General features: G+C 38.7%; 1 protein-coding gene across 3 annotated transcripts in view; it reads left to right on the top strand.

Annotated features, from left to right (window-relative positions):
* The window catches only part of LOC106080662 (tyrosine-protein kinase Fer), a 247419-nt gene that overhangs the window by 24841 nt on the left and 195602 nt on the right, over window positions 1–26976 (top strand). For all 3 annotated transcript variants that reach the window (XM_013242104.2, XM_013242103.2, XM_013242105.2), the window contains exon 3: window positions 25165–25352. In XM_013242104.2, coding sequence (XP_013097558.2) covers window positions 25165–25352 — 188 coding nt within the window. The remainder of the gene's footprint in view (window positions 1–25164; window positions 25353–26976) is intronic.

The following is a 26976-nucleotide window of genomic DNA, read 5'->3' as shown; positions in this document are numbered from 1 at the left end:
CCAAATCGGACTAAAATTGCTGCTCCCAGGAGCTCAAGAAGTCAAATCGGGAGATCGCTTTTTATAGGAGCTATATCTAAATTCGAACCGATATAGCCCAAAATTCCAGTGCAAAATTTCAAGCAGCTATCTTTACGCGTTCGACGGCTATCGTGATTTTCACAGACTGACGGACGGACATCGCTAGTTCGACTCAGAATGTCGAGACGATCCAGAATATATATACTGTATTGGGTCCCAGTTCAATATTTCGAGGTGTTACAAACGGAATGACTAGATTAGTATACCCCCAATCCTATGGTGGTGGGGTATAAAAATAAACTCTGACTACTGACCAAAGTAGCTACAGACCAAAGCCTTCTATGGGAATTGAATCCATGACCACTGTATTGGTAGTCGCAGTTTACTACCAACTTAGCTACCGGGGTTATTAGTTATTAATCTTAGCTTCGCTAAAATTTTCTACGTCAGGTTCACAGGTCTATATCCCAGCCCTATCCCCCAGCTCTATCCCCCAGCCCTCTCCACGACCCCACTCCACTACCCCTCTCCACTACCACTCTCCACTACCCCTCACCACTACCCCTCTCTACTACCCCTCTACACTACTCCTCTCCACTACCCCTCTCCACTACCCCTCTCCACTACCCCTCTCCACTACTCCTTTCCACTACCCCTTTCCACTACCCCTCTCCAATACCCCTCTCCAATACCCCTCTTCACTACCCCTCTCCACTACCCCACTCCACTACCCCTCTCCACTACCACTCTCTCCCAGCCCTCTCCACCACCTCTCTCCACTACCCCTCTTCACTACCCCTCTCCACTACCCTTCTCCACTACCCCTCTCCACTACCCCTCTCCACTACCCCTCTCCACTACCTCTCTCTACTACTCCTTTCCACTACCCCTCTCCACTACTCCTTTCCACTACCCCTCTTCACTACCCCTCTCCACTACCACTCTCCACTCTCCACTACCACTCTCCACTACCACTCTCCACTACCACTCTCCACTACCACTCTCCCTCAACACTATCCACCACCCCTCTCCACCACCCCTCTCCACCACCCCTCTCCACCACCCCTCTCCACCACCCCTCTCCACCACCCCTCTCCACCACCCCTCTCCACCACCCCTCTCCACCACCCCTCTCCACCACCCCTCTCCACCACCCCTCTCCACCACCCCTCTCCACCACCCCTCTCCACCACCCCTCTCCACCACCCCTCTCCACCACCCCTCTCCACCACCCCTCTCCACCACCCCTCTCCACTACCCCTCTCCACTACCCCATCCCTATTCCCCATCCCTCTCCCCTATCCCTCTCCCCTATCCCTCTCCCCCATCCATCTCCCCCAGCCCTCTCCGAATTTCGAATGGGGTATCTAGGGGGGCCGCCCTGCCCCCAAAACCTACAAAATATATATATATATATATAGACCAATATGGGACTCAAATAAAAGGTATTTAAGAGTAGAAAACGTATTTGATATCCAATTGTTGGACCAAGTGTTTGGGGGTCCACCCCAACTCCCAAAACATCCCTTAATCACTTCCTCAAAACACCCCCCAAACAGACCTTATTAACTGACCATATGTGGCTAAAATGAAAGGTCTTTGGGAGTAGAGCACGAATCTGATATCAACACTTGGGAAAAAAGTGTCTATGGGCCACCCCATCCCATAACATCCCAAATAGTACGTATTTCCTGACCATTGCAATATGGGGCTCAAATAAAATGTATTTTAGAGTAGAAGACGAATCTAAAATATATTTTGGCCCCAAGACACTCAGTGGCAGCACCATATTTGCTAACTATTACAATAGTCAGCCCTATTCCCCAGCTCTCTCCACTACACCTCTTTCCAGCCTCTACCCCAGCCTCTACCCCAGCCTCTCCCTAAGCCTCTCCCTCAGCCAATTCCCCAGCCTCTCTACTACCCCCAGCTCTCTCTACCACCCCTCTCCCCCAACACTCTCCACCAGCCCTCTCCACCAGCCCTCTCCACCAGCCCTCTCCACCAGCCCTCTCCACCAGCCCTCTCCACCAGCCCTCTCCACCAGCCCTCTCCACCAGCCCTCTCCACCAGCCCTCTCCACCAGCCCTCTCCACCAGCCCTCTCCACCAGCCCTCTCCACCAGCCCTCTCCACCAGCCCTCTCCACCAGCCCTCTCCACCAGCCCTCTCCACCAGCCCTCTCCACCAGCCCTCTCCACCAGCCCTCTCCACCAGCCCTCTCCACCAGCCCTCTCCACCAGCCCTCTCTACCAGCCCTCTACCCCAGACCTCTCTACTACTCCTCTCCCCCAGCCCTCTAAGGATCCCAAAGAAAGGATCCCTGCTAAGGATCCCAAAGAAAGTATCCCTGCTAAGGATCCCAAAGAAACCTCTTCCCCGCCACACTGGCTCTCCTTGAGCTAGTTAAAGCTTCAGTCACCAACTAAGCCCTATCTATCAGCCCTATTCCCCAGCCCTCTCCACTACACCTCTCCCCCTGCCTCTTCCCCAGCCACTCCCCCAGCCTTCTCCCCTAGCCCTCTACTGCCCCTCTCCCACAGCTCTCTCTACTACCCCTCTTCTCCAGCCATCTCCCCCAGCCTTCCCTATTTGGTATGGTAAATCTTCCTTGTATCCCCAATACCAGCCCCAATGCAGTCCAAATTGCTCCATAACTAAAAAAAAGCCCCTTTTTCCTTGTTTTTTCTTTAAGTGTGCTAAGGATCCCCAAGAAACCTCTTCCCCTCCACACTGGCTCTCCTTGAGCTAGTTAAAGCTTCAGTCACTAACTAAGCCCTATCCCCCAGCCCTATTCCCAAGCCCTCTCCACTACACCTCTCCCCCTGTCTCTCCCCCAGCCTGTCCCCCAGCCTCTCCCCCAGCCACTCCCCCAGCCCTCTCCCCCAGCCCTCTACTGCCCCTCTCCTCCAGCTCTCTCTACTTCCCCTCTTTCCCAGCCATCTCCCCCATCACTCTCCCCCAGCCTTCCCTATTTGGTATGGTAAAACATCCTTGTTATCCCCAATACCAGCCCCAATGCAGTCCAAATTGCTTCATAATTAAAAAAAAAAAAACATTTTTTCCTTGGTTTTTTCTTTAAGTGTGCTAAGGATCCCAAAGAAACCTCTTCCTCCCCACACTGGCTCTGCTTCAGCTACTTAAAGCTTCAAGTTACTAACTATGCTTAATCTGCTGATCGATTAGCGAAAACCATAACTCTGATGATGGCTGTCTGTTTAACAAAACTTTAATTTTTAACTTCAACAAAAAGACGAATAACCTTTTTCTGTTTTTTTTAGTCTTTGCTAGTTAAGACCCAACTCAAGGTTAATTATCCATGTGGCTTATGAAGAAGAATAAAAAAAGAAGGAAAAAAATAAGAACTACGACGAAATGTGTCGAATGAGAATAGAAAATGATTTATTTGCCATGAGCAAGTCTGTGACAAATTGTCATTTGACATTTAGTTCAAAACCACAATTAACCATCATCATTGAAGTATTTTTAAGGTTACGCTGTACTCGTATACAGAGAGAATTGAATATAATCATCATTAATATATATTTTCCTCGTATAAAATAAAAAACACCTCAAGGACATTTTTAAACAGATTTTTTTTTTACTTAGAGTCATGCGAAGTGAGAAAAAAATTCCAAAAAAGAAAATTAAAAACAATTCTATTTTTCTAAAAAAAAAAACTGTTTTTCTAAAAATTAAAAAAAAATCAGGTAATTTCTTGATTTATTTTTTTTCACCCAAATTTCTATAAAAAAAAAACAAATTTCGTTTGAATTTAAAAATTCTTTAATTTTTCGATCAAATTTTGTTTAAAGAAATTCAATATGGGGTTCAAATGAAAGGTATATGGTTGTGGACTGCGAATCTGATATCTTTCTTCTCTCGGACTACCTCACCCCTAAACAGTCGATCAATCATAACGACCCAACAGGAACTGTGTGATTTAATTAATTTGAGGACACAAAGAAATGTAGGCCACCATTCCTCCAAAATTATGACATTCAGCGTGATAGGAGGAGTTACAAACCTTAGTCATTTATAGGCAACTACCATATGATGATCAATGTGACATGCGTTAAGCCCTTCCAAGCGAATAGCACTAACATTTACATTGGCGCTATCTACTGGCTGTTTTAAATTGGGTTTAGTTGATTCAATTGACAACAGCCAGCAGATGGCGCTAATTTGGAGAAGCCAACATGAACAGAGATAGACCAGAGTGGTCATTGATCATACGGCAATTATCTTTGTTACGACAACCTTCCAATTACATGCGGTATTATTATTTCACTTTTCCACCTTAAGACGAGCCTTCAGGTAGGTTGAGTGTTTCAGGTAGTTTAAGTACCAATCATTGCCATAGATAAAAACAGATATAAATACAACAAATTTCTATAGAAAAAGAAATTTGGAGAAAAATTTTCTTAGTTAAAATGTAGTTTTGGAGTAAGAATAAGAAGCATATTTTTCGCGTGGTTTAAATGAAGGCGCAGCGAAGTGGGCCGGACTTAGCTATCGTATCTATATATATTGGGTTGCCCAAAAAGTAATTGCGGATTTTTCAAAAGAAAGTAAATGCATTTTTAATAAAACATAGAATGAACTTTAATCAAATATACTTTTTTTACACTTTTTTTCTAAAGCAAGCTTAAAGTAACAGCTGATAACTGACAGAAGAAAGAATGCAATTACAGAGTCACAAGCTGTGAAAAAATTTGTCAACGCCGACTATATGAAAAATCCGCAATTACTTTTTGGGCAACCCAATATATAAAAATTAGTTTGTGTTTGTTTGTTTCTGTGTTTTATAATAATTCAAAAACGGCCGAACAGATGATGCATTATGGACCCATGGTGATAATAGGGTACTTCAGTTTTATGATATCTGAAGAGGGGCGGTCGATATCCCTTAGTTAGGGCGATTAAGGCGAAATTTTGTTCGCACACTTACAGTAACCTAAAAACAAAAATTTGGTATCAAAATCTGGGGTGGGGAACTTAGGGTGGTCGCCCACCCTCAACACCCGCTAAACGGATTTATAGACCAATCACAAGAATGTGGGTACCAAACTAAAGGTATTTGAGAGTAGAAAACTAATCTGATATACAATTGTGGGACTAAGTGTTTTGTGGGTCACCCCACCTCCGAAAACTCCACAAATCGGTCATATTTACCGACCATGGCAATATGGATCTAAACTGAAAGGTCTTTGGGAGTAGAGCACGAAATTGACTTTCACTTTTGGCACCAGGTATCTGGGGGTTCACCACGCCCCAAGAAGGACTTTTACTGACCATTACAATGTGGGGTTTAGATAAGAGGTATTGGAGTGTAGAAAAATCCACAGAAAATTGGAATACATTTTCAACTAAAATTAGGCAGAAATTTCCAAAATTAGCATTATCGTGCGCAGCAGAGCGGGCCGGGCTCAGCTAGTCTTATATATAAAAATCAATTTGTGTTTGTTTGTCGAAAATGGCTGAACCGTTTTCATGAAATTTTCACAAATGGTGCATAATGATCCCGTGGTGAAAATTGGGTACTAAATTTTTTTTATATCTGAAGGGGGGAGCGGACCTTCCCCCTTACCCTAATTTTCAGAAACGCCAGATCTCGGAGATGGGTAGGGGGACTTAGGCGACATTTTTTTAGCACACTTACAGTAACCTAAAATCGAAATTTTGGTATCCAAATTTCGGAAGGGGTATCTAGGGGGGACGCCCCACCCCAAAACCTACCAAATATATATTTAAGACCAATCACGACAATATGGGACTCAAATGAAAGGTATTTAAAATTAAAAAACGTATGTGATATCCAATTGTGAGAGCATGAGTTAGGGGGACCACCCCAACCGCCAAAACACCCCTTAATCTGATATATTTACCGACCAAGGCAATATGGGACTCAAATGAACGGTATTTGTGAGTAGAATACGAATCTGATATCAAATTGTGCGACCAAGTGTGGGGGGGGGGGGGCGCCCCTCTCTAAAAACACCCCCTAACAGGACTTATTTACTGACCGTCGCAATATGGGGCTCAAATAGAAGGTATTTTAGTGTAGAATACGAATATGATGTCCAAATGTGGGACCAAGTGTTTTGGGGCCGCCCCTCCCCAAAAACACCCCCAAATTTACGAGCATTGCAATATGGGGCTCAAATGAAAGGTCTTTGGAAATACCCTACGAATCTGATATCAATATTCGGGAGAAAGTTTCTATGGGCGCAACCCACCCCATTATACCACCAAAATACGAAATATTTCCTGACCATTGCAATGTGGGGCTCTATTAAGAGGTACTTTAGAGTAGAATACGAAGCTGATATATATTTTCAGAGAAAGTCACTGAATGGCCGTCCCGTCCCCCAGAACACCGCCCATACCGGAAATGTTTGCCGACTATGCAAATATGGAGCGCAAATGAAAGGTATTTTTGAGTAGACCACGAATCTGATAGCAACATTCGGGACCAACAAATAGGACGAATTTGCTAACCATGGCAATTTGGGTCTTAAAGAGAGTGGAGCTCTCCACAAAGCGGACATATTTGCTGACTTCTGCAATAATAATTTGAGATTAGACAACGAATTTGATATCCAAATTTGAGTCCATTGGCAATATGGGGTTTACACAAATTAGTATTTGAGAGTAGAGCACGATGCTGATTTATTTTCAGGGTAAGTGTTTGGGGGACAACCCCACTCCCCAAAACACACCTAAATCGGACATATTTACCGACCAGGTCAATGTGCGGCTCCAATGAAAAGTATTGGTAGAGCACGAAATTGATACCCATTTTCGGGACAAATTTTCTGGGGGTCTACCTCTTCCCAAAAACACCTCACAAACAGCAATTATTTATTGGCCATCGTAATATGGGGCTCAAATAAAGGAATTTGGGAGTAGAATACGAATCTGATATCGAAATGTGGGACAATGTATTTGGGGCACCGCCCCCTCCCCAAGAGTACAAATTTACCCACCAAATGAAAGGTAATTGAGATTAGAAAACAAATATGATAACCAATTTTGGGGCCAAGTGATTGGGGTACGCCTTATCCCATAATTTTCTATAAAAATAACATTAAAAAATTTTCTGTAAAAATAAAATTTTTTAAAAAAATTTTTTATAAAAATAAAATTTTTTAAAAAAATTTTTTATAAAAATAAAATTTTTTAAAAAAATTTTTTATAAAAATAAAATTTTTTAAAAAAATTTTTTATAAAAATAAAATTTTTTAAAAAAATTTTTTATAAAAATAAAATTTTTAAGAAAATTTCTAAAAAAATAAAATTTTTATTAAATTCTCTATAAATATAAAATTTTTAAAAAATTCTCTAAAAAAATTAAATTTTTTAAAAATTTTCTATAAAAATAAATTAAAAACAAAAAAAATCGGACAAAAAATGCGGCTTGCAAGGGCTCAAGAAGTCAAATCAGAAGATAGGTTTAAATGGGAGCTATATCAGGTTATAGACCGTTTAGGTTTGTTCTTGGCACAATTGTTGGAAGTCACAACAGAACACTATGTGCAAAATTTCAGCTAAATCGGGCACAAATTACGGCTTCCAGGGGCTAAAGATGTCATATCGGGAGATCGGTTTAAATGGGAGCAATACCAGGTTAGGAACCGATTTGGTTCGTACTTGGCACAGCTATTGGAAGTCATAACAGAACATTATCTGCAAAATTTCAGCCAAATCGGACAAAAATTACGGCTTGTAAGGACTCAAGAAGACAAATCGGGAGATAGGTTTATATGGGAGCTATATCAGGTAATAGACCGATTTGGACCATACTAGGCGCAGTTGTTGGAAGTCAGAACAGAACACTACATGCACAATTTCAGCAAAATCGGGTAAAATTTGCTGTTTGTAAGATCTCAAATGGGGAGATTGGTTTATATGTGAGCTATATCTAAATCTTAACCGATATGGCCCATTTATTATGGGCTAATTTGTATTTTTTTTGTCAATTCCATTTTCTTACCATTTCTTAACCAATAAATTAACCTTGAAGGATTTTCCCAAAATGTTATCAGACCACACCAAAAATTACCTTGCGAACCATGCCATTGCTCATCCATCATTATGCACTTCTTAAAATTTCATAATAATTTTCAAAAATGTGGGTTTTTTTTTTTCAACGCCATTCGAATATGAGTAGGCCATTATCATCATCATGACAATACATGGAGCTAGGTGACCATTTGCTTGTGCCGACATTCAATAAGATCTGAAAAAAAAATTTTTTCCAGAAAATCAAAAAGAAAAAATATTTGTCAATGCAAAAAAAAAACCCGAAATGAAAACCCCAAAGCGTAACTGAGCTCTCACAAAAATGAAACTTGTGCAACATGCAAATGCCAACCATGAAACACAAACTCCCGACAAACGGATCATGTATCATTTCATGGATGGAAACCATGATTTACAGCCACTTTGCAATACCGCAAAAACTACAGCTATAGGCATTGGACTGAATGCTGGTCGCTCGCTTGGCTATATCTATGACAGTGTGGCTTAAAAGTTGCACACACACACTCACACACACACTCACATGTGCTTGAATATATGGCAATAAAATTCGATAAATGACGTATGTAGTTGCACAGTGGTTGATATTGGAGTCCAATGATATACCTACACATATATGAGATGAAATTATCTAATGTGGTTTGGTTTGACAACTCGTACAAAGGCAATCCTTAGGTAGCTCAAGATAATTTTTTTCTTTTTTTAAGGGAAAGGGAAAAAAGTTATGACTTATATCACAAGAAAAGAGCTGAACATAATATTTAGGTTATTTATTGATACAGCTAACGACTATTGTAGGGCCGATATAAATATCGATCGTGTCCGATATAAATATATCGGCAATCAATTGGCATCAACTGCTGTCCAACTAGCAACCACGATTTTATTAAAAAATAAAATTTTGGGTTCTTCAAGGAAATATTTTGAAATTTTTAATTCTTTGTAAGATTTTATCAACATTTTATTTCTCTAATAAATTTTGTCAAAATTTTTTCTCTATAAAAAAATTTTGTTGAAAAATAAAATTTAAGTTTTTATATGTTTCCTAAAATTTGGTTTCAAAAGAAAATTTCAACAAAAATTTATTTTTTATAGAAAACATTGATTTTTTTGTTGTAAAAACATAGTGGCTTAGGAAATATGACCGGGTTGGGGGGGTGTTTTGGGGGATGGGGCGCCCGTTCAGTAACTTGGCTCTGAAAATATATATCCGATTCGTGTTAAAGTCTAAAATTCCTTTTATTTGAGCCCCATATTGGAATGGTCAGGAAATACGTCCTATATGGGTGGTGTTATGGGGGTGGGGTGGCCCATAGACATTTTTTCCCGAATATTCATATCAAATTCGTTCTTAACTCCCAAAGATTTTTCATTTGAGTCCCATATTGCTATGGTCTTAATTTGTTCATTTAAGGGGGTGTTTTTGGAGGGGCGGCCCCCAAACACTTAGCCCCACATTTGGGTGGCCGCTAGACACTTTTCCCGAATATTGATATCAAATTCGTTCTTAGCTCCCAAAGATCTTTCATTTGAATCCCATATTGCTATGGTCTTAATTTGTTCTCTTTAGGGGGTGTTTTTGGAGGGGCCCCAAACACTTGGCTCCTCATTTGGAAATCAGATTTGTATTCTACACTCAAATACCTTTTATTTGAGCCCCATATTGCCATGGTTTGGGGGGTGTTTTGGGGAAGGGATGGACCCGCAGATACTTGGTCCCCCATTTGGATATCCAATACCATTCATTTGAGCCTCATATTGCCATGGTTGGTAAAAATGTCCGATTTGGGGATGTTTTGGGGGTTGGAGTGGTCCCCCTAACACTTGGTCCGACAATTGGATATCAGATACGTTTTCTTATCTTAAATACCTTTCATTTGAGTCCCATATTGCCGTGATTGCTTAAAGTATATATTTGGTAGGTTTAGAGGGTGGGGCGGTCCCCCTAGGTACCCCACCCGCACACAAAATTTAGCTTAAATCGCACCACCAATCACCGAGATCTGACGTTTCTGAAAATTAGGGTAAGGTAAGAGGGTCCATCCACCCCTTCAGATATCAAACAAGTAAAAGAGTGGTAAGTACGGCCGGGCCCAATCTTTGGAATACACCACCATGGATTCTACTAAAATTTTATACAAACATCTTTTAGTTGAAGGGCATAATTTTATTCTGCATACTCTGTCAAACTAGCAAAAATAAAGCTTCTAGGAACCGAACAAAGATAATCGAGAGACCGGTTTATATGGGAGCTATTGGGTTGCCCAAAAAGTAATTGCGGATTTTTTAAAAGAAAGTAAATGCATTTTTAATAAGACTTAGAATGAATTTTAATCAAATATACTTTTTTTACACTTTTTTTCTAAAGCAAGCTAAAAGTAACAGCTGAAAACTGACAGAAGAAAGAATGCAATTACAGAGTCACAAGCTATGAAAAAATTTGTCAACGCCGACTATATGAAAAATCCGCAATTATTTTTGGGCAACCCAATATATCAGGTTATTGACTGATTTGGACCGTACTCGGCACAGTTGTGGGAAGTCATAACAGAACACTATGTGCAAAATTTCAGCCAAATCTGATAAAAACTGCGGCTTGTAAGGGCTCAAGAAGTCAAATCGGAAGATCCGTTTACATGGGAGCTATATCAGGTTATAGACCGACTTGGACCGTACTTGGCATAGTTGTTGGAAGGCACAACAGAACACCACATTCAAAATTTAGCCAAATCGGGTAAAAATTGCGGCTTGTAAGGGCTCAAGAAGTCAAATCCGGAGATCGGTTTATATGGGAGTTATATCCAAATCTGAACCGATGTGACCTATTTGCAATCTCCAACGATCTACATCAATATTAAGTATCTGTGCAAAATTTCAAGCCCATAGCTTTACGTGTTCGACCGCTATCGTGATTTCGACAGACGGACGGACGGACGGACATGGCTAGATCGAATCAGAATGTCGAGACGATCCAGAATATAATTTATCGGGTCGCAGATCAATATTTCGTGGTGTTACAAACGGAATGAGTATACCCCCATTCTATGGTTGTGGGTATAAAAATGTAGTACCTTGTTTTCACCACGGGATCATTATGCACCATCAGTGAAAATTTCATGAAAATCGGATCAGCCGTTTTTGAGCCTGTAAGGAACACACAAACAAATCGACAAACAAACACAAATTTATTTTTATTTATAAGATTTTGTCGAGTTTTGTGAAAATTGTATTCTTATATGAAAAAGTTAAAGTTTTATAATTTTGTAAATATTTGTCATAAAATTTTTCTATCGAAATTTTTTTCAAAACTTCCTTTCACAGAAAATTTGGTCAAATTAGAAAATTTTGTAAAAATTTCTTTTTGGGGGAAATTCTGTCAAAGTTTTTGTCTCTATAGAAATTTTTGTAAACATTTTTCCTTTCGAAAATTTTGTCAATGTTTTTTGAAGAAAATTTTGTTAAAATTTTTTTTATAGTAAATTTTGTTAAAATTTTTTTTATAGAAAATTTTGTTAAAATTTTTAAAATTTTTTTTAATAAAAAATTTTTTTAAAATTTTTAAAATTTTTTTTAATAAAAAATTTTTTTTTAAAATGATGTCAACATTTTTTTTGCTGTAAATTTTGTCAAAATTTTTTTGCAGTAACTCTTGTTAAAATTTTGTGTATAGAAAATTTTGTAAAAAACAAATTGTCTGGCATACTTTTACTTTTGTAAATTTTTTTTTTGGAAAAAGTTTTTTTAACTTTTCATAACCGCCACCATAGGATGGGGGTATACTAATCTAGTCTTCCCGTTTGTAACACCTCGAAATATTCATCTAAGACCCCAAAAAGTATATATATTCTTGATAGTCTCGAGGTTCCAAGTCGATCAACTGGGCCAAGTTTTATTCAAATCGGTCTATAACCTGATATAGCTCCCATATAAACCGATCTCCCGATTTGACTTCCTGAGTCGCTGGAAGCCGCAATTTTTATCCGATTTGGCTGACATTTTGCTTGTGGCGTTACGACTTCCAACCACTGTGCCAAATACGGTCCAAATCAGTCCATAACCTGATATAGTTCTCATGTAAATGGGTCTATTGATTTGACTTCTTGAGTCCTTACAAGCCGCAATTTTCGTCCGATTTGGCTGAAATTTTGCTTGCGGCATTCTGTTACGACTTCCAACTACTGTGCCAAATCCGGCCCAAATCAGTCTATAACCTGATATAGCTCTCTTGTAAACCGATCTCTCGATCATCCTTGTTCGGTTTCTAGAAGCTTTAATTTTTGCTGGTTTGACAGTTGTTTGGTATGTTTTTCTATCAACTTTCCCTTCAAACCACTGTCCCCTATGGCGTCACTGCTCATTGTCCACGCACAATTTTTGAATGCGCTCCGCCGAAATTGCATAAATTTTTGTCACATGTAAAATTGGTCAGTACATTAAATGCAATTGTTGTTGGTGTTGTTTCGCCCCATAGTATGTTATGTTGTTGTTTTTTTTTGGCTATCTTGTTGTTTATCTGCAATAATAAAATAAATTATTTAACTCGACATTTCATTCATGAACAACGAACGACAGCCTTCTCGCAGAAAAAAGAGTGAAAAAAAGAAACAAACGCCACACACAACATCGCCAATAAATGTCGCCAACGAAAATGAAACTCTGACAACGTGCATTGCGTATTATCACAATGCTCGCAATGCTCGCACTGACCACCGACCACTGACCATTCATTATCGCAGCAACACGGATTTGCGCTTTCACTTTTTTCACCCCAGTTCGATGGCGACTGTGGCGGTCGCGATGGCGGGAGTTAGACAGAGTCAGTCTTCATTAACACCACTTAAAATACAATGGATATTGCTGGTCGATAATATATTTTTTTGGCAAATTTTAAGAGGAGCCAAAAATATGTCATATAAATTAATTATGAGTGACCTGCCAGCCATTAATGCACTGGCAAAAGAATGACAGCACTCAGGGCCATTTTCTGAATTTAAGTTTTTAAGTTATTTGACTTGTTTACCATATGCCCTATCGATGCATTTTTATATCCACCACCATAGGATGGGGGTATACTAATCTAGTCATTCCGTTTGTAACACCTCGAAATAGGCGTCTAAGGCCCTTTAAGGTATATAAATTCTTGATCGTCATGACATTTTAAGTCAATCTAGCCATGTCCGTCCGTCTGTCCATCCGTCCGGCTTGAAGTTTTGCACAAATGTATCTTACTAGCTGAACCGGGCCCGCTCCGCTGCGCCTTCTTCAACTCTCTAATATCTTTTTAGGGTGGGAACACTTCGTCCTGAATGGGGATATCGAATTCGTGTCATTCGAATCCTGGCGAGAACATCGAACAAAGCTGTGTTATCCCCTCTTAATGTTGGCGACATTTGCGAGGTACAATGACATTTACCAAAGAGGTGTCGCACTGCGGGACGCCGTTCGGACTCGGCTATAAAAAAGGTTCCTTATCATTGAGTTTAAACTTGAATCGGAAACCACTCATTGATGTGTGAAAATTTACCTCTTCTTGGTTCCGGGTGGTAATGTTCTTCTTTAGGATAATGTCCTCATTAGGGGAGGGATGGCACCTCAGACATTTCGACTCAAATACGGATATCAAATTCGTGCTGCACTTCCAAATCCCTTTAATTTGAGACCCATATTGTCATGGCCGCTACTCCCGAATACCAATATATCGTCCAATATATTTTTTTGGGGTTGGGGCGTCCCGATGGGTACTTAGACTCAAATTTTAATACCATATTCGTATTCTACTCTCCAATACCTTTCATTCGATTGGTATCGATTGTCCCGATTGGTTCACTTTTGATTTTGGGTTGTGTTTTTGGCATAAGGGGGAGGGTCCGTCCCCCCTCCGATATCAAAAAATTATATAGCCTATGTTTGCTTCCAGACCATCCTACACAATATGCGAAAATTTCGAAAAAAAAACCCGGTTCTGCCGTTTTTCAGTCTATGCGGAACAATCAAACCGAGTCCCATATTGCCTAATGTGCCATTTTGGGTGTTTTTGTGGGGGTGTGGTAACCCCCTATACTTCGACATGAATTTGTATGCAAAATTCGTTATCTACTCTCGCATACTTTTCATTTGATACCCATATTGTCCTTATCGGTCCACTTTTGGTTTTGGGTGGTGTTTTTGGGGTAACGGTTGCGGGTCCGCCCCCTTCCGTTATCAATAAATCATAAAGTCTATTCCTACTTTCTGACCATATTCGTAATCTACTCCCGAATACCTTTCATTTGAGTCCCATATTGTCATGATCGTCAAATAAACCTACTTTAAGGGGTTTTTGGGCTAAGGCGGCCCCCCAGGTACTTGGACCCAACTTTTATTGTGAAATTCGCATTCTACTCTTGAATACCTTTCATTTGAATCCCATATTGCCCCGATCGGTCCACTTTTATTTCTGGGTAGTACTTTTGGGGTAAGGGTATTTCTGGGTAGTACCTTCCAGACCAACCTATACAGTCTGTGACAATTTCAAGGTAATCGGTTCAGTAGTTTTTGAGTCTATACGGAACAAACAAACAAACACAATTTGAATTTTATATATAAGAAGATTTGTGTAGGTCGGTTGGGATTGTAAATGGGCCAAATCGGCCCATGTTTTGATAAAGCTGCCATATAAACCGATCTTGGGTCTTGAGCCACTACTGAAAGTTTGCACAAAGTGTTTTGTTATGGCTTCCAGCAACTGTACTAAGTATGGTTTAAATCGATCCATAACCTGATATAGCTGCCATATAAACCGACCTTGGGTCTTGACTTCTTGAGCCACTAGAGGGCGCAATTCTCATCCGGTTTGGCTGAAAGTTTGCACAAAGTGTTTTGTTATGGCTTCCAGCAACTGTACTAAGTATGGTTTAAATCGATCCATAACCTGATATAGCTGCCATATAAACCGACCTTGGGTCTTGATTTCTTGAGCCACTTGAGGGCGCAATTCTTATCCGATTTGGCTGTAATTTTGCACAAAGTGTTTGTTATGACTTCCAGCAACTGTGCTGAGCACGGTTTAAATCGGTCCATAACCTGATATAGCTGCCATATAAACTGATCTTGGATATTGAGTTCTTGAGCTCAATCCTCATTAGATTTGGCTGAAATTTTGCATTTAGTGTTTTGGTATCACTTTCAACAACTGTGCTAAGTATGGTTCAAATCGGTACATAACTTGATATAGCTGCCATATAGACCGCATCTGTGCTAAGTATGGTTTAAATCGGTCTACATCCTGATATAGCTGCCATATAAACCCTTTTCTGATTCGATTTAGCCATGTCCGTCTGTGGGTATTCTTGTAATCAAATTGCAGGTCGTATTTGCCAATCATCACGAAATTTTGCACATATCGCTTTTTTGGTCCAAGGACGAACGCTTTTGATTTTGGTAAAAATCGGTTCAAATTTAGATATAGCTCCCATATATATGTATCGCCCGATTTGCACTTAAATGGCCGTAGTAACTACTATTTTCAACCGATCTGCACAAAATGTGGCATGGATTGTTTTCTTGCCGATCTTAACGGATTTGCAAAATTTCATCAAAATCGGTTCAGATTTAGATATAGCTTCCATATATATGTATCGCCCGATTTGCACTTAAATGGCCGTAGTAACTACTATTTTCAACCGATATACTCAAAATTTGGACTTGGCATGGACTGTTTTGTTACTGATCTTAACAAATCTGAAAAATTTCATCGAAATCGGTTCAAATTTAGATATAGCTCCCATATATATGTATCGCCTGATCTGCACTCAAATGGTCGTAGTAGCTACAATTTTTAACCGATCTGCAAAACATTTGGCACAGATTGTTTTGTTACTGATTTTAACATTTGTGCTAAATTTCATCAAAATCGGTTCAGATTTAGATATAGCTTCCATTTATAGGTATCGCCTGATTTGTACTTAAATGGCCGTAGTGACTACAATTTTCAACCGATCTGCACAAGATTTGGGATAAATTATTCTGTTACTGATCTTAACATATCTGCGAGATTTCACCAAACTCGGTTCAAATTTGGATGTAGCACCCATACATATTTATCGCAGGACTTATTAAGGGATCACACCGTCAAGAAAGGTGAAGGATTTATATTTGATTGATTACCTAATCTGTGTTAACCTAAATATTTACTTTTTACATACAAGTCATCAATACATGTGATGTTCCATACAAACTTTCATTTTTGTTGAAGACCAATATATATCCAATTAAAATTTGTCTACTCCATATTTCAAAGACAGCAATTAAAATTCCATGACAGACGATTTTAAAAGCTTTTAAAACTATGTCTTTAAACATCGACTATTACTTTTCTCTACTTTACATAACTTGTAAGTCATCAACGTGTGAAATGTTTAGCCACCAGGGCTTCCAGCGATTTTCTTTCATCAGCAAAGAAAGTTTTTACATACCCCGAAAAAGCATGACATTTCAACAATTACACAATTGCGATAACTGGCGAAAAGGAGCCAAACCATAAATCATGCCGAAAATATAAATATTTAGTTAGTGTAACCATTTAACATTAACCTTTTTTTCCCTTCCTTCCCTTGCAAACAAGAGAAGGAGAGTAAAAAAGTCATCGGCGATGAACTAAACCAGTAATTGAAATAATGACAGTGATGTTGACTATTACCACCACTATAATGATGGCAGTGACGATTATGTTGATAACTATCCATACATCTCACCTCAAGAAATATTTTGAAGTTACTTCGATATTTGCCAATGCCAATTACGGCATGTCTAATTGCAATTTTCAGTGCAAAAAAGCGACACCAGCATTTCACTCAAACCCGTTGAATACAGAAGAAGTGCGAACAAGAAATAAAGCTACAAAAAAGTCAAGTTTTGCTTTACTTGGATTGGATGGCCCCCTCATCACAACAGCAGCAGCAGTTTTGGCTTGCCATCACTTGGAGTCCATTAATGTGGTTACTGCCAATTGTCATAACACAATTTCTTCTTTGCTAAATGTGCATCACTATTAAATCGAGTTTGCAATTCAAGTTACATCCTATTAAGTAAATGTTTAAACATGTTTAAGATTATTATTCCGGAAGATATCAATGCTTCACCAAATATTGGTCTTTTTCCACATATGCCTCATCACGAAATGGATGGTAAGGAAAATTAACTACATAATGATTTTGGTGAAAATAACAAAAACTACTGTTGCAAAAATCCACAAAGAGGAGTCTTTACTACATTTGATATACAAGTTATTACTGTCGTTTTGAACAATAGATGGCATTGCTATCACCTATGGGTTATGTCAACTTGGGTACCGGAAGCCTCTCCCAAGAAACCCATGGTACAACCAAGAGTCTCGAAATGCTACTGAAGAAGAATGCGGCATACAGAGTAACTCTGTTATCAGTATTAGAAGAAGGAGAGAGGATAAACGCCTATTCCGCAGAAAGAAAAAGGAAATGGAAAGACGTGAGTGTGAGCGAATTGAGATCTACAGGAGTCAGAATGAAGTCCAACTACCAAAGAATTAAACATCAAACTGTTGGCTTTGGTGCAGGCACATCCTTCTGCAGAGACAAAGAAGAAAATCTGGTAACTGACACAGGATATGACATGCTGAGGATATGGAAAGAACATTTTACCAAACTGCTAGTGTATGACCAGTTATCGGTGCCGAAGTTTTTCAATCACAATCCTTGTTTCTTAACAATCCTTGTTTCAGACAATACCAAAATCGAGGTTATTTACATATCGTGACTTTAAGAATATTAACTACTTATCACTGATATGTGAAGTTATGTCACTCCAGTGCGATAGCAGTTTTTACATCTGGGATATTGATGAACAAATTCAATACTTAATGGGTATCGATGGGTTTCTATCGCGTAAATACCCAACGCTTGGGTATTTATTGGGTATTTACCCATTAAATACCTTTTGTGGGTATTTATTGGTTGCCCAAAAAGTAATGGCAGATTTTTCATATAGTCGACGTTGACAAATTTTTTCACAGCTTGTGACTCTGTAATTTCATTCTTTCTTCTATCAGTTATCGGCTGTTACTTTTAGCTTGCTTTAGAAAAAAAGTGCAAAAAAAAGTATATTTGATTAAAGTTCATTCTAAGTTTTATTATAAATGCATTTACTTTCTTTTAAAAAATCCGCAATTACTTTTTTGGCAACCCAATATAATTTTGCCCATATCTTGGACATAAAAATATTTTCCAAACAATTTTTGATGATTTCGTATTCTTTGTACATAAGCCTGATCTTCTCATAAAATCGGATTTTAGTTATATATAGTCGCTATATAGATCGATCTCCAGACTTAAAGTCCTGAGGCAATAAATTGGTAATTTTTCATTCAATTTCGATAAAATTTGGCACAGTGAGCTCCGGTAGAACCCTACCTTTTTCTGTGAAATGTGGTTCAGATCGGACTATATTTGGATATAGCTGTCATATAGACCGATATCCCGATATAGTGTAATGAGCATAAAAAAATTTAACCGCTGGTCCGATCTGGACCACATTTGATAGGAATGGTACCAGAACACACTGTGGTTCTGGTAATAAATGGATCTTTTATGGCCTCAATACCCTATATCGGGAAATCGGGCGGTCGGTCTAAGGGCAGCTATATCCAAATATAATCCGATCTGAACCAAGCTTTACAGAAGCCAACGGAAAAATACACATCAATGAAAAATGCACTTTCGTTTTTCTCCTTAAATTGAATGTAAACAGAGGGGCTATAATAAGAAAAAACCCAAAGGGTTTTTTTTTATGGAAGCTTAAAAGTTTCCGTGCCTGGTTATCGAGCGATTGGGGCAGTACTTGGAAGACTTGTTGCAGGTCATAACAGAGCACTATGTGCAAAATTTCAGCAAAATCGGACCAAAAATAAGACTTGCAAGACTCAAGAAGTCAAATCAGGAGATCGGTTTATATGGGAGTCATATCAGGAGACCACTGTAGCGCAGAGGTCAGCATGTTCGCCTATGACGCTGAACGCCTGGGTTCCGATCCTGGCAAGAACATCAGAAGAAATTTTCAGCGTTGGTTTTTCCCTTCTAATGCTGGCAACATTTGTGAGGTATTTTTCCATGAAAAATTTTCTCTCCAAAGAGATGTCGCATATGCGGCACGCCGTTCGAAATCGCCTGTAAAAAGGACGCCCCTTATCATTGAGCCTAAAAAACTTCAATCGGATTGCACTCATTGGTATGTGAGAAGTTTGCCACCGGAGGAGCTAGCGAAATGTTCATAGGCAAAATTTGTATATCAGGTTATAGACCGATTTGGGCTTTACTCGACACAGTTGTTGCAAGTCATAACAGAACACCAGGGGCTCAAGAAGTCAAATCGGGAGATCGGTTTATATGGGAGCTATATCAGGTTCTTGACCGATTTGGACTTTACTCGACACAGTCGTTGGAAGTCATAACAGAATACCGCATACAAAATTTCAGCCAAATCAGATAACAGTTGAAGCATTCAGGGACTCAAAAAGTCAAATCGGGAGATCGGTTTATATGGGAGCTATGTCAAGACATAGACCGATTTGAACTATACTTGGGAAAGTTGTTGAAAGTCGTAACGAAACGCTAATTGCAAAATTTCAGCCAAATCGGACAAAAATCGCGGCTTTTAAGGTCTCAAGAGGTCAAATAGGGAGTTCTGTTTATATGGCAGCTATATCAGGTTCTTGACCGATTTGGACTTTACTCGACACAGTTGTTGCAAGTCATAACAGAACATTAAAGACAAAATTTCAGCTAAACCGGGCTAAAATTGCGGCTTGTAGGGTCTCAAGAAGTCAAATCGGAAGATCGGTTTATATGTGATCTATATCAGGTTCTTGACCGATTTGGCTTGTAAGGGCTCAAGAAGTCAAATCGGGAGATCGGTTTATAATGGAGTGAAGGTTCTTGACTGATTTAGACCGTATTTGGCACAGTTGTTGGAAGTCATAACAGAACACTTCAAGCTAAATTTCAGCCAAATCAGATAAAAGTTGAGGCTTCCAGGCAGCTATATCAGGTTCTTGACCGATTCGGACTTTACTCGACACAATTGTTGGAAGTCATAATAGAACACAATGTCCAAAATTTCAGCCAAATCGGACAAAAATTGCGGTTTGTAAGGTTTCAAGAAGACAAATCGGGAGATCGGTTTACATGGGAGCTATATCAGGTTTTTGACCGATTTGGACCGTACTTGGCACAGTTGTTGGAAGTCATAGTAGAACACTATAGGCAAAATTTTAGCCAAATCGGACAAAAATCGCGGCCTGTAAGGGCTCAAGAAGTCAAATCGGGATATCGGTTTATATGGAAGCTATATCAGGTTCTAGACCGATTTGGACTTTACTTAATACAGTTGTTGGAAGTTATAACAGAACACTATATGTAAAATTTCAGCCAAATCGGACAAAAATTTCGGCTTCCAGGAGCTCAAAGAGGTTAATCAACAGATCGGTTTATATGAGAGCTGTGTCAGGCTATAGACCGACTTGAATCATACTTGGTACAGTTGTTGAAAGTCATAACGGAACTCTATTTACAAAATTTCAGTCAAATCGCGGTTTGTAAGGTCTCAAAAAGTCGTATCGAGAGATCGGTTTATATGGCAGCTATATCAGGTTCTTTTAGACCTATTTGGAGCGTACTAGGCACAGCCGTTGCAACTCATAAGGGAACACTGCATGCAAAATTCCAGCCAAATCAGACAAAAATTGCGGTTTCCAGGGGAGCAGGAAATCTAATCCGGAGGTCGGTTTATATGGGAGCTGTATCTAAACCTGAATTGTTAGTATCTGTACAAAATTTCAAGCTGCTAGCTTTACGCATTGAACCGCTACCGTGATTTCGACAGAGGTACGTACGGACGGACGACTCCGAATGTCGAGACGATCAAGAATATATATATTTACTTTATGGGGTCTTAGACGAATATTTCGAGGTGTTACAGACGGAATGACTACATTAGTATACCCCCATTCTGTGGTGGTGGCTATATAAAAAGATTTCGAAGCGCCTCAATCTTCTGCGCTACTTTTCCAATCTCTTTATCTAGCTTTGAGGTGATTTTCATCCCTTGGTCTTTTCATCAAAGTTTCGGTCTTCGCCTTTTGCCTATTCCAAAGGTAGTATCAGTGTCTTGTATAGTGTGATTTTCGCCTGTCGAAAGGTGACGTGCTCAATCCAAAGTAGCAACTTTTAGCCAATATTATCCTTCGTTGTAATTAAAGACTGATGTTATTTGTTTCGTTCACGACGGTGCCGAGGTAGTTTTCTACGTCCCCAAGAAGCTTCAATTGTTGCTATTTTGACAGAAATTTTGCGCATACAGTAAACTAAGTTAATTTTTAGTAGAAACCATGCTGATGAGTTCCCAAGAATCGACGTTTTTACTTCTCAAGATTCTTTCCCAAGATTCCACGTTTTTACTTCTTAAGATTCTTTCCCAAGTTTCGAAGTTTTTATTTGCTTTGTGTTGATCGATCAATAAAATAATAATTTTTCTTTCTTAGTTCATAATAATTGCCTTCTATGCCTTCTAAATAATGTTCTTTGTTTCCACGCCCCATATTTTTCGATAGGCGAAAATTCCATTTTTTAACTCATTTCTGCAGCTTATTATGCTGATCCATTGAAGTTAATTGAATTTTGCACAATCATAGAAGCGTACAAATAATTGTTTAATCTTTCAGTTACCGTGTTATCCAAAATTAAACAGAGCGTAACCCAGCCAGAGCAGCTTACTTCACATGATCATCATCAACATCATCAACCTTATTATGGGATTTAGTCAGTCGGCATGTGCAGTCAAATTTAAAACCTAAAGAGAAACAGCGGTACTTGTGATTAGATAACTTTTTTTTTATAACACTTTACATCACGCGTTGTTTGTTTGTTTTTTGTTTGTTTTATTATTATTTGTTTTTACAAAAGAAAACAAATTAACAATAAGACTAAAAATAAGATAAAAGATTAAGTGTAGTGTAGATGCAAGATAAATGGAATATGGGAATTGATAATGTATTGAATAGCCAGCCCTATGGGTAAATCATTTGCCTCAAAGTTTGGAGTGTTGTTGAAGCAACTTTAACTGCAGCAACAACAACATTTACAGCGCCATCTATGTAGCAGCAGTGAGCATGTTGACAACTGATGCAAACATAAAACAGGGATGGCAACTTAAATAAGCAAAAAACAACAACAACATTTACAGCGCCATCTATGTAGCAGCAGTGAGCATGGTGACAACTGATGCAAATATAAAACAGGGATGACAACTTGAATATGAAAAAAAAATTGTCCGTCCGACAAATCTTCTATACATATAAAAATTATTTTTTTGCGTTCTATATAGGTTCAAAAACGACGAACCCGATTTTCTTGAAATTTTCACCCCCTTACCCTAATTTTTAAAAACACCAGATCTCGGAGATGGTTGGGGCGATTTAAGCGAAATTTTGTTTGCACACTTACAGTAACCTAAAAGCAATAATTTGGTATCAAAATCCGGGCTGGGGTGCCTAGGTGGGCCGCCCACACCCAAAACCCGCTAAACGGATTTATAGATCAATCACTACCATATGGGACTCAAATTAAAGATATTTGAAAGTAGAAAACGAATTTGATATCAAAAACGAATCTGATATCCAATTGTGGGACTAAGCGTTTCGTGGGTCACCCCACCCCAAAAAAAAAAAATCGGACATATTTACCGACCATGGCAATATGGATCTTAAATGAAAGGCAAGAAATTGATTTTCACTTTTGTGATCAAGTCTCTGGGGGTCCACCACACCCCAAGAAGGACTTTTACTGACCATTGCAATGTGGGGTTTAAATAAAAGGTATTTGAGTGTAGAAAAATACACAGGAAAATTGGAATATATTTTCAACTGAAATTAGGCAGAAATTTCCAAATTATCGGGCGCATCAGAGCGGGCCGGGCTCAGCTAGTCTGATACATAAAAATCTATTTGTGTTTTTTTGTTTGTCGGTTTGTTTTTTTGTTGCGTATGAATTCAAAAACGGCTGAACCGATTACCTTGAAATTTTTACAGATTATGTAGGAAGTGGAAGTCTGGAAGGAAAAAGGGGGGCGGACCCTCCCCCTTATCCCAAAAGTACTGCCCAAAAATAAAAGTGTGTCGATTATGACAATATGGGACTCAAATGAAAGGTATTCAAGAGTAGACTACGAATTTCATATTTAAAATTGGGTTCAAGTAACAGGCGGGGACGCCCAACCCCAAAACCCCCCTAAAATAGACTTATTGGACGATCATGACAATGTGGGACTCAAATGAAAGGTATTCGGGAATATATTACGAATATGGTCAGGAAGGAGAAATAGGCTTTAGATTTTGTTGATATTGGCAGGTGGCGGACCCTCCCCCGTTACTCCAAAAACACCATCAAAAATCTAAAGTGAACCGGTAAGGCCAATATGGGTATCAAATAAAAGGTTTTAAAGAGTAGAATACGAATATGGTGTTAAAAAATGCGTCCAAATACCCATCGGGCCGCCCTAACCCCAAAGCTCCCCTAAATAGACATATTAAACGTTCATGTCAATATGGGGCTCAAATGAATGGTTTTCAGGAGTAGATTACGAATCTGGCATACAAAATCAGATCGAAGTATAGGGGGTCACCCTACCCCCCAAATACGCCTCAAATAGGCATATGACCCTATATAGGACTCGGGTTGTTCGTTCTGTAGTATCAAAAACGGCTGAACCGATTGATTTTCGATAATTGATTGATTTTCGGGATTTTGATACCCATTTTCGGGACAAAGACCCTGGGATACACTCCACCCTCAAACATAACTTATTTAGCGATCATGCCATTATGGGGCTCATATAAAATGTATTTGAGAGTAGAGCACGAAGCTTACATTTACTTTAAGGACCAAGTGTCTGGGTGGCCATCACACCCCCGAAGTACCCCCTAAACCAGAAATATTTACCAATATGCTAATATAGGACTCAAAAGAAAGGTATTTGGGAGTAGAGCAAAAATTTGCCCATGAGCTGAGCAGGGGCAAAGTACTTTCCAAATCAAGTTTAAACTCAAACTCAATTTAAACTTTTTATAGCGTGCCGCAGTTCGACACCTCTTTGGCGAGCATTTTGTACATGACCACACATGGCATGGTACCTCTCAAATATCGCCAGCATTAAGAGATGATAACCACCGCTTTAAATTTTTTTCGCCAGGATTCGAACGCAGGAGTTCAGCGTCTTTGGCGGGCATGGGCTACAGTGGCACGAATTCGATATCCACATTCAGGGCGAAGCGTCCCCAACAAAAAAATATATTAGAGATTTAAAGAAGGCGCAGCCGAGCGGACACGGGTACTAAAATTTTTTATACGGAAGTTAGATAAATGGCGAACATTTTCTGTTTCACTCACACTCCACTGACTGAGTGAATTTAAGTAAAGGATTCTTTGCATTTAAAACCCCAAATAGGTAGATCAATTCTCAGTATACTATATTAGCAATACTTCGAATTAGTACATTTTTGTTACCAAGTAAATTGAACATTTAAGTTCTAAGTTCTATGTTGATGCTGATGATGAAATATGACAAGGGGAGGTTGGTGAATTCCGGGAAAAAGTATCTGCATAGACGTAATATGGGACAATTTTAAGAAAAAATTATTTTGTTAAAAGAATTTTTACTTAATATTAAGGAATTTTTCTTAAATTAAAACACAAAAGATACTTCACGCATTCAAACCAGTTTTGTTAAGGTGAAAATAAATTTGAAGGGAAATGTTATCACCTAAGATAAAGAGAGAAAAGCCTTACAAATAAGACCGTCCTCACTATTTATGTATTAAAAATAGGATTTTTTGAAAAAAGGAGTCATTTGTGAAGTAATGCTAACCAGCTATCGACTGTAATTCCAAATAAAAATAACTTTCCGTTAGTATATAACGACCTAATGTCAATGATAAGTTTCTTGTTTTAAAGAAATAATCCTTCGATCAAAGAAAAATTTCTTAATTTTTAGTATGATTTTTTTTAATATAGATTTTTCTCTTATTTTATATTTTCAGGTAGTCTCATTACGAAATCCTGGCGCTCCTACATGGATGAATTGGATCAACAAGCTAAACAGTTTAAATTTAATTCCGAACAACTCGAAGTGGTGTGTGAAAAATTAGCTCACTTGTCACAGGACAAGCGCAAGGCTAAGAAAACATACCAGGAAGAACATACAAAAATCGAAGCCAGATTAACTCATGTAAGTCTACATTAAAAAATAAACAAAAAAACACCATTTCATTAAAAAAATAAAGGAAATTGGCTAAACCTTTGGGGAAAAACCTCACAAGCCCATAGGTAAATTTTAGAAAATAAACTAAATTCGGACACAAAACGTTGAAAAGGAGAATGTAAGCTGATGAATGAAAGCTTAGCCAAAACTTATTAAAAGGGTACACTGAAAGCAAAAATTAGTAATTCTGAGGGGGAAAAGTTGAAAGTTTATTTTTCTTATAAACTTATTGAAAATAGGTTTTAAACTTTTTTTTACTAAGTCTTCCAGAGTTTCCTTGTATCTCAATATACTTTAAACAATAGGGAAGAGCTCAACACCTGTTTTGCCACAAAGCGTGTTAAAATTATGTGTTGCATATTATTATTGGCACAATAATATTTCTTTGAAAAATTGTGTTATTGTGATTTTTGTATGAAACGCTTAAACGCCACATTCTTTTCACAGTCAATATGAGAAAACAAAACTTCAATGAATGACATTTATTAATTGGTAGAAAACAATACTTTTTTATTTCTTTTTTTTTCATTTGTATCACCTAAATGACAAACTGGATTATTTCAAAAACAATGCGTTTTCTCAAATCGATTTTGTATTTCCCAATATTTTGGACAAAGAAACCCCCAATAGCCTTTATAAGTCCTATAATAACCATTATGCAATCTTGTTATGAGTTAAACAAATCAAAGTTAGATTAATCGATTATGTTATACACAATTCAGTTGTGGAAATAAGAAAGATTTAAAGTCAATTCAAGTTTCTTTTAATGCTTTATAAAGTTTTTATACACGATAATAACTCAGGTGTTACATAAAAAAATAATAAACTTCAATAAGCTGAAAAATTAAAGTTATCGGGGTTTTTATTTATATTAAACCAGCCGAACCGGGCCCGCTCCGCTGCGCATCTTTAACTCTCTAATATCTTTTTAGGGTGGGGAAACTTCGCCCTGAATGCGGATCTCGAATTCGTGCCATTGTAGCCTATGACGCTGAACCCGTTCGAATCCTGACAAGAACATCGGACAAAGCGGTGTTTATCCCCTGGGTACTTGGATCCAAATTTCAATACCATATTCGTTTTCTGGTCTGCAATACCTTTAATTTGATACCATTATTGTGCCCATCGGACCACTTTCGGAAATGGGTGGCGTTTTGGGGGTAAGGGGGAGGGTCCGCCTCCACCCGATATCTAAAAATTATATAGTGTATGTTTCCTTCCAGACAAACGGACGCAATCTATGGAAATTTTAAGAAAATCGGTTCATACAAGTATCCTATAGTCATAGTGGTTCTAGTGGAGTTTTTGAGAGGTACCGTGACCCCCTGTACTTCGATCTGATTTTGTATGCCAGATTCGAAATCTACACCCGAATACCTTTCATTTGAGCCCCATATTGAAATTAATGTCCAACAACAATATGTGGGTTTGGGGGAGTTTTGGGGTTGGGGCGGCCCGATGGGTACTTAGACTCAAATTTTAATACCATATTGGTATTCTACTCTCCAATGCCTTTCATTTGATACCTATGTATTGTCCCGATCTATCCACTTTGGTTGTGTTCTTGGCATAAGGGGAAGGGTCCGTCCAC

This window comes from Stomoxys calcitrans, chromosome 2, assembly GCF_963082655.1.
Source record: "Stomoxys calcitrans chromosome 2, idStoCalc2.1, whole genome shotgun sequence".
In the NCBI taxonomy this organism is placed as follows: domain Eukaryota; kingdom Metazoa; phylum Arthropoda; class Insecta; order Diptera; family Muscidae; genus Stomoxys; species Stomoxys calcitrans.
The sequence above is the reverse complement of the archived record's forward strand: the minus strand, read 5'-3'. Positions and strand labels throughout refer to the sequence as shown.